This window comes from Oryctolagus cuniculus, chromosome 14 (assembly GCF_964237555.1).
Source record: "Oryctolagus cuniculus chromosome 14, mOryCun1.1, whole genome shotgun sequence".
Classification (NCBI taxonomy): Eukaryota; Metazoa; Chordata; class Mammalia; order Lagomorpha; family Leporidae; genus Oryctolagus; species Oryctolagus cuniculus.
The window spans coordinates 82,401,550-82,410,859 of NC_091445.1; the positions used below are offsets into that span (position 1 = coordinate 82,401,550).

The window sequence follows — 9,310 nt, forward strand, 5'->3', positions numbered from 1 at the left end:
GCACAGTCAGGGGGCCTCAGGATCTGCCTGCCTCGGTGTGACTGCGTCACCTCACCAGTCCCTTCTCATTAGTAACAGAGGGTTGTTCCGTACCACTCGCCTTTCTGTGTTCACATTGCTTTTTCTAATTTGATAGATTTATGTATTTTTAAAACTGTATTTCTGTATTCAGAAGGGCAGAGTGACAGAGGAGGAAAGCGAGAGCTCTTCCATCTGCTGGTTCACTCCCCAGAATGGCCGCAGCAGCCAGGTCTGGGCCAGGCCAAAGCCAGGAGCCTGGAACTCCCCTCAGGCCTCCCCCTTGGGTGCAGGGGCACGAAGACTTGGGCCGTATTCTGCTGCTTTCCCAGGCATATTAGCAGGGAATGGATGGGAAACAGCACCAGGGTCAAACTGGTTATATTGCAGGCTACAGCTTAACCTGCTGTACCACAATGCTGGCCCCCACATCCGATTTTAAAGTTATTCACCAAAAATTGTTTATCATGCATTTGTTAAGATGAATTCTTTTTAATGTGTATAAGGTTTTATTTTTCATTCCTATGTTTAACCTGTTAAACTTTAAGGACCTAATGGGCACATCCACTTTTCTTAAAACATCAGCTTTTGCTTTTTGCCTTTTTTTTTTTGGACAGGCAGAGTTAGACAGTGAGAGAAAGAGACAGAGAGGAAAGGTCTTCCTTCCGTTGGTTCACCCCCAAAATGGCCGCTACGCTGATCCAAAGGCAGGAGCCAGGTGCTTCTCCTGGTCTCCCATGCTGGTGCAGGCCCAAGCACTTGGGCCATCCTCCACTGCCTTCCCGGGCCACAGCAGAGAGCTGGACTGGAAGAGGAGCAACTGGGACTAGAACCCGGCGCCCCAACCGGGACTAGAACCCTGTGCCCATATGGGATGCCAGTGCCACAGGCGGAGGATTAGCCAAGTGAGCCACAGCTCAGGCCCCAAAAAGTTAAGAATAATAATGGGTTGGGCATTTGACACAGCATTTTTTTTTTTATTTGACAGCTAGAGTTATGGACAGTGAGAGAGAGAGAGAGAGATGGAGAGTACTACTTCACCCCCCAAATGGTCGCCATCACTGCTCGGGATGCCCACATCCCATATTGAAATGCCTGGTTAATTTATTGGCTACTCCACTTCAATCCAGCATCCTTGGAATCCAATCCTAGGAGGAGTAGGTGACAGCTCAAGTAGGTGGGTCTCTGCCACCCATGTGGGAGACCTGGATGGAGTTCAGGCTTCTGGCCTTGGCCTGAGCCAACACTGGCTGCTATGGATATTTAAGGAGCGAACCAGTGGATGGAAGATTTCTCTCTGTGCTCGCCCTCTGTCTCTGTCTCTGTTTCTCTCTCTCTCTTATCTCTATCTCTCTTCCTTTCAAGTAAAATGAAAATGAAAATTGTTAGATTTTTAAAATTAACAAAATGCTCTGATGTTTCTAATGGAAAATACAGATTAGACAACGTTATAATTACCTAAAGATAAGCCATATATAGAACTAAAAGCTTAGTGTACTGGAGAATAATTGAATCCTCTAAGAAGCTTGTCATCAAAGGTTCTGTATGTAATCAGAGTGTTAGGTGTTCAAAGAGAAATATTTGTCTGTAAATTACCCCGGAGTTACCCTGTCCTTAAAGTGTTAGCTATAGCTTGTATCTGTCAGGAGGCCTCTTTTTATGCAGTGGTAGGTATATGTGTGTATATACCTGTGTGTTAGTGTTTCACATACATTCCTTGGCAGCAAGAAATCTCATTCACCTGTTAAAGAAACATTTCAAGTGCTCGCTTGCTTGTTTTTAACATAAAAAAAAAAAAATCAGTAACTGTCGTAAGTAAAAATCTCCTACCAAATTGTTTTATACCACTTGCTTTATAGTTTCAAGGAAAATAATAAGTAAGTATAGTTCCTGTTCTCACTTCTGGCAGCAGAAATGGAAGTTACCTTATGAAGACAGATGCTCAGCTCTATACTTACCAAATCCTAAGAATTCTACTCTTGTTGTAAAGGCAAGAATGCTAATGTTATAATGCCACTAGGTGCTGTTGCTGCCCCACTGCTGGCATTTCAAGGGTAAAATAGCACAAGGTTTCTGTGCAGTTCCGGCTTAGGTGACGGTGTCTGCCAGCAGAGGAGCTTGTAGGGTTAACACTCAGGAACGCACGCACTCTTCCTTGGTCACTGCCCAGGCAGCGTCTATAGTGGAGAATGTCGTCTATAGTGGAGAATGTCGGCAGGGTACCGGGGATTATTCTCTGTCCTTTCTACCTGCCTCTGTTGCCCCACCCAAAGGCCTGCCGTGGCAGGAAGATCGCGTGGCCTGCCAGAGCGTTTCAAGGCAGCCATGGGCACAGGAAGGGAGAGAGAGGCGGCTTGCACGCTTCCTTGGTCCTTCAGAAGAGGATGCTGGGGAAGGTGTTCTCTGGCCTCCTTTTCTCAGCTCGAGGGGTCTTGACGTTCCCACAGCACCTGTGGCAAGACGTGTCTGAATTCAGGGCCCTCTTGAGTTTGTGGGAAAGGTAAATAGCGACCCTGCCCCAAAATCCTGCTGCTTAATTGCCTCTCTTGCCATCCTTTCTAATGCTCACAACCACTTGTCCCCAGATAAAAGGAGCGCGGAGTGAGCCCTTTTGGTTCCCTGAGCAATAACTGGTTTTGGGCAGCTCTCTCCAAAGGATAGCCTGGCTTGCTGATCTTGCCAGCTCGTCCTAGTCTCAGGTTATGACTCGGTACTCCCTTACTCTGGAGTACCTGAATGATGGCCAGGGTCTTGATGATTGCAAAAAAAATTCAGGCTCTGATCTCTTTGGTAATTAAAAGACATCACTAGGTACTTTGACTTAGTGCTTAAGACACTTGCCTCTGTTTTTTTTTTTTTTTTTTCTTTAAAGATTTATTTATATATTTATTTATTTGAAAGTCAGAATTACAGAGGAGGGAAGACAGAGCGATCATCCATTTGCTGGTTCACTCCCCAGATGGCTGCAGTGGTCAGGGTTGGGCCAGACCAAAGCTAGCAGTCAGCAGCTTCTTCCTGGTCTCCCACGTGGGTACAGGGATCCAGGGACTTGGGCCATCTCCTGCTGCTTTTCCCAAGCCATTGGCAAGGAGCTGGGTTAGAAGTGGAGCAGCTGGGACTTGAACCAGTGTCTGTATGGGATGCCGGCATTGCAGGCACTGGCTTTACTCTACACCACGATGCCAGCGCTGAAACTTGCATCTTGGTGTCAGGGCTCGAGTTCGGAGCTTGGGTTCCATGCCCGGCTCAGGCTCCTGACTCGAGTTCCTGCTCTTGCAGATCTGATTCCTGCCACCACATGTAGACCTGGACTGGCATCCTGGTCCCCTGGCTTTTGACCCGATCCTCACTTTTGCAGTCATCTGGAGAATGAACTAATGGTTGGAAGCTCTCTCCTCTCTTTCATCTCCTTCTTTTTGCTTCTCAAATAAAAAAGTTATTTCTTTAAAAAAAAAAGAAAGAAAAATTATCACTAACAAAGCAAAGCAGGTGCTTTTGCTTTCAAGAATTATTTCTTACTTGTGAACATATTCTTAATCAAAGTTAGATTGATTGAAGCCAGAAGTCACTGAATTTGTGCAAAACTGTCAAGGGATAGATACTTGAATCAGTTGGGTTCATCTTCTTTGATAGAGCATATTGGTATGATGGTGGAACATACTCTGACTTGATATTCCTGAAGTCGCAAGGAGGAGTTCTGTAGGGAGTATGGATGCATGAAAGGGAGATGAGTTTTGCTGTACTTCTCTTATTTTATGATTAGTAAGTTAAGCTTTTTCATCTTAGCTGCCCACTGATTCCTGAGTGTCGTAATCTGTGTTAAACATCTATTTCACTCTCGGTTTTTGTTGATTTTTAATGAATGATATTATCCAAAGCTATACGTAGACCCCAGGACGTGTAGCTCAGAGGTCTGCAGTGAGAGCATCTTTGTTTCCTTTAGGTTTGGAAGTGAGCAGCAGCAAGACAACTTAACATGTAGAAGGCGGTGCTGCTGACCCGGCCGGAACGGTTCCTCCCAGCATCTACTGCTCCTCTAGCCTCTGCTGGCCAGGCCTGTGGCCAAGTAGTAACTAGAGGTTCTCTGTCATCTCTTTATAGGTTACTAGTATTGGAATCTACTGCTCCAACGGGAGACCTCACCCGCCCACACCACATTGCATCAGTTGTTCCCAACCGATACCCTCGTTGGTTCACTCTAAGCCACATTGAATCCCAGCAGTGTGAACTGGCATCCACCATGTTAACTGCAGCCAAAGGTACTGTGTTGTCCCCAGGCCTTACAACCGCTTCCTTAGTCCCATCCCCCCCCCCCCCCCGCCTCCAAGAGCGGTGTTTCCTACCAGGTTCTCAGCAGTGATATTAATATCAGATAGGTTGTAAGGAATCCTCTTCCAGAAATACTAGCTTATGAGGCACAATGAAGCCTGGCATTTTCCTCACTTAATGTGTTACGAAGCTTGTTGCTGGCAGAGTTCAGGTTTGCTATCATGCCAAGAAAATGTCAACGAATGAGATTCAGAAGCAGATGAAAACATTCAGTTACTTTTTTTTCTCTTGGTCTCTTAACTGATCTCCAACAACACGTAATCAGAAACTAGGAGAGCTGTGTGCTGTACTGTGTTGGTTCTGGTTTGTGTGTAATTTTAGTCATTTGGGGTAGGTCCCGGTGACTCTGTGAAGGTCAGATTCATACACATTGCAGTAAGTACAGGATACTCAGCTGTATCATCTGCCATTTGCGAACATGTCAGGTAAATTAACTTGTGCTTTATAATTTTTTTGCTATGTGTGAGTATATGTGTGTATGTGTGTGTCTGTGTGTGGTTGTACTTTCTTTGGTTTATTTTGCTTTGCTTTCATTTGATTTGGTTTGGTTTGGTTTTCCCTTGTTCATTACAGGCGATGTTCGGAGGCTGGAAACAGTATTAGAATCCATCCAGAAAAACATTCACTCCTCATCACACATCTTCAAGCTTGCCCAAGACGCATTTAAAATAGCAACTCTCATGGACAGTTTGCCAGACATCACTCTTTTGAAAGTGTCTCTGGAGCTGGGTCTGCAGGTACATGACTGGTGGTCTTTCCTGGGGAACCAAGGACTGCTAGATAAAGGCACCTTAAGGTTGTTTTTGTTTGTTTGCTTGAGTTTTTAAGTGCAGATAAATGACTCTGGAGTGCAAATTGTTGGCCTTCAGAAGGCAGTGAATTCTGCGTTTCAGAGCTCTGGTCACTCCCAGCTGAACCAGGCTGCGGTCTGAGGTACAGGGGCTGTACATTTAAAAGCCTTATTTGTGTCTTTCAATTAAAAAATCATTTCTGAATTGCAGGCCTTCACGTCGTGTTTCTCCCTGGCATGAATAGAGAATAATTATTGCTAGTAAGAGACAGATACTGATGTTTACATTTGGAAATCCTAGCTCCTTTTTATTATAACATTCAGAAAACTAGGGAGAAGAGGGTGATTAGGCCTGGGTGTAGCTTCACGTTTCAGCAGCGTGTTGTAGGGACATTATGAGTTAATCATGCAGGTAGATGTTTGCTGCCTTATAGTTTTGTTTTTGTCTTTTTTTTTAACAGATTGCTATATAAACCATAATCTGAAGTTTGTTTTTACTTTTCTCACAGACTCTCTATTAACATTTGCTTTTTATTTTCTCCATTAAAATAAAAAGAATGCCCTGATTAGATGATTAATCTGATGTAAGCTACAGATTCTCCTTAACAGTGATTAGTCAAGTTTAAAGAATTGGATCACAGGAAAATACGCATACCACTGTGACGAGAGAGTAATGTACAAACAGAGGTTATAGGAAATTGATTTGAAGCTATACACTGACAGTTTGAAAGTTCTGTCTTAAAAATAAATCAGTTTTACTTGACATTTTTGTTGTTATCATTTGCTTCATCTTAAAGGTAGATGAAGATAGAACCGTTAATATAAGCTTCCTGGTTATTCAGAGCCCTTGGTAAATGACAAATTAGTGAGAGCTTACTCCCTGCTTTCTTTCTCAAACCTAAGAAGGAATGCCACAGGGCCCCTAGATGTTCTGTATCTTAAAGAATGAAGGAAGGGGCGGGAGTAGTGTAAGAGTAGTGCCCACGTTGGAGGGTCTGGTGTGAAACCCAGCTCCTCCCCCACTGCTGATCCCGCTTGTTACTGAAGCATTCCCTGGGGGAGGCAGCAGGTGAGTCCTTGCCGTGCATGGGGGGACCTGCATTGAGTTCCTGTCTCCTGGCTTAGTCTAGCCCAGCTCTGGCTGTTGCAGGCATTTGGGGAATGAACCAGTGGATGGATGGACCTTTTTCTCTCTGTCTCTCAAATTAAATGAAAATAAATAGTTATTTTTTAAAAAGTGGAAAAATCAGATTACTGATGATACTAATGATGATTTCTTTGCATAGACTGGGGGTTATCTTTGTAGTCACCAGAAAAAGAGCAGCCTGAGATTGAAGAAATGCCTAAAATGGTGTTTTCTTAATATTTATTTATTTATTTGAAAGGCAGGGTTACACATTGAGAGAAGGTGAGGCAGAGAGAGAGAGGTCGCTCTTCCATCCACTGGTTCACTCCCCAGTTGGCCACAACAGCGAGAGCTGCGCCGATCCGAAGCCAGGAGCCAGGAGCTTCTTCCAGGCTCCCATGCAGGTGCAGGGGCCCAAGGACTTGGGCCATCCTCCACTGCTTTCCCAGGCCATAGAAGAGAGCTGGATCGGAAGTGGAACCGTCAGGACTAGAACGGGCGCCCATATGGGATGCCAGCGCTTCAGGCCAGGGCGTTAACCCACTGTGCCACAGGGCCAGCCCCCTATAATGGTTTTTTTTTTAAAGTGCTTCTTTGTTCACTAAGAGTCCCTGGTTAGGACGATTCACAAGGAGTATCAGAAAGCACGCTGTGGAATGTTGAAGCTGAGGAGGTGAAGGCTTGGACTGTGTTTCATGTGCTAGCTCAGCTCCTGATGCTGTGGGTGGGAAGAGAGAGTGACCTGCCCAGGATGCCACGCCTGGTCAGTGGGCTCAGCAAGACTGGACAGGCCAGCTGGGGAGCCACAGACAAAGCCAAATTCCTAGAAAGATCTTTACTCGTAGAGAGTATGCCTCGTAGTTCATACCATGGAATGAATTGGTTTCCTTTCCCATTGACTAGGGTAATCTACCAAATCATTTCGTTATCTTGTCTTTATAGGTTATGCGGATGACACTGTCTACCTTAAATTGGCGACGGCGGGAGATGGTGAGGTGGCTGGTCACGTGTGCTACTGAAGTCGGTGAGTCAGCTCTGGTACTTGATGGTGGGATGTAACGTCATTTGCAGATAGGAGGCCATTTTCACTTTTACCGGGACTTTTGCAAGCTTTCTGCCCTTCTAGGCCCGGCTTCCTTCCCTTACTCCCTTAGCTGCAAACACGCAGTTGGATTTTTCATCTTCTAAGCTATCACCTTTTGTGGAGCTCCAACCTCTTACTTAAAATAGGTTGTCCGTAAGAATGTGTTTTAGGCAGCTCTTGTGAAGGTCCCTGGTTGCATTGAGTTTCCATCGTCTTGTGAGGGTATGCACATCTCACTGGGTCCAGCAGAGAAGGAGGATTTCCACGGGATGTGGACTGGGCGAGCTCTGAGATATGTGGGAAATGGTAGTGGGAGGCTCTTCAGCCAGCTCTTCCCCCTCCTCACCAGTAGATGAGGACCAGAGAAAACCACACTGCTGGTGAGATTCCCAGCCCAACATAACGCAGTTTCCAGCAAACGCTCAGTGAACGTTTGTTCTTTTCTTCCTATTTGCACCAGAAAAGGACATACACCTTTTGCTGAGAAGACACTGCCAGCTCAGTGTCTAGGTACTGACACAGGGCCCAGCGCCAGGGCTATGGCGTAGCTGGTAAAGCCGCCGTCTGCAGCACACTGGCTTCCCGAAAGGGCACGGGTTCGAGTTCCAGCTGTTCTGCTTCCAGTCAGCTCCTTGCTAATGCACGTGGGAAAGCAGTGGAGAATGGCCCACGTGTTGGGGCGTCTGAACACACATGGGAGACTTGGATGAAGCTCTTGGCTCCTGGCTTTGATCTGGCCTAGGTCTGGCCATTGTGGCCTTTTGGGAAGTGAACTAGCAGATGAAAGATCTCTCTCTCTCTCTCCCTCTCTCTCTCTTTCTCTCTCTCTAGCTTTGCCTTTCAAATAAATAAAATAAATCTTTTTAAAGATTTTTTAAAAATAAATACAGCAGACACTGTAAAATCATTTTCTTGTCTTTTTTGTGATGTTTTGTTACCTTAGAAAACAGGGACTTGGTTGTAATATAAAAATTGTGTTCAGGTTATCGAAGTCATGTTTTAGTGAAGAAATAGGATATGATTGCAGTTCAGGCTCTGCCGTGCAGTTCCTGTCTCCTTGCACCAGGACAGGCACAGCACCTTTCTTCAGATTGCTTACCTTCAGGTGAGGCATATTTGGGTCTGTGTACTTAAAATGGTCGTTTGCAAGACCTGAGCCATTTCCAACATCTGTGGTCTGCTTGTGTTGACTTTCTTTTCTCTTGATTATGGATCGCATTTTCCTGTGTCTAGAATTGTTGGCGTGTGTATACTTTAGATTTGCACACCGTGTAAAGTTCCTGTCTGGTGAGGGTTGCACTTTTGCTGCCTCAAATTCTGTGCTGGCTAACCGACAGGAGGTCCCAGTGAACTAGACACCATTAGCAAGGAGCCACTGTCTGAATGGCAAACAGCACAGTACAAATACCAGCTACCAAGGGGATTCCTTCTTTATTAGAGGAAGTTCATGTTCCTTTCAGGCATCTCACTTACTAGCAGTCCGAAATAACCTTCTTCTCCAAGGTGGCCCCCAGGCACGTTACCTTACAGGCCTAGCTGGTGTGCTGTGTTGGTTAACAATGTAAGCATTGATAGAAAAGTAGGAATCAGGCGAGACCTCTGGCCAGCCTCCGTGTCGGTGACAGACTTGGTTGTGTTCCTTGCAGGTGTTTATGCCCTGGACAGCATCATGCAGAGCTGGTTTACACTGTTTACTCCCACCGAGGCCACAAGTATAGTTGCGACGACGGTGATGTCCAACAGCACCATTGTCCGCCTCCACCTGGACTGCCACCAGCAGGAAAAGCTGGCCAGCAGTGCCCGGACCCTCGCGTTGCAGTGTGCCATGAAGGACCCTCAGAACTGTGCCCTCTCTGCGCTAACCCTTTGTGAGAAGGATCACATAGCTTTTGAGACGGCTTACCAAATTGTTCTCGACGCTGCTACAACCGGCATGAGCTACACACAGCTCTTCACCATAGCA

The 9,310-nt window shown here is 45.8% G+C and overlaps 1 protein-coding gene across 1 annotated transcript in view; it reads left to right on the forward strand.

Annotated features, from left to right (window-relative positions):
* ZSWIM6 (zinc finger SWIM-type containing 6) overlaps positions 1–9,310 on the forward strand; it is a 220,114-nt gene that overhangs the window by 208,385 nt on the left and 2,419 nt on the right. The window contains exons 11-14 of the mRNA XM_070056741.1: positions 4,120–4,277; positions 4,921–5,084; positions 7,206–7,287; positions 8,994–9,310. The exon at positions 8,994–9,310 is cut by the window's right edge and continues 2,419 nt beyond it. Of these exons, the coding sequence (XP_069912842.1) occupies positions 4,120–4,277; positions 4,921–5,084; positions 7,206–7,287; positions 8,994–9,310 (721 nt within the window). The remainder of the gene's footprint in view (positions 1–4,119; positions 4,278–4,920; positions 5,085–7,205; positions 7,288–8,993) is intronic.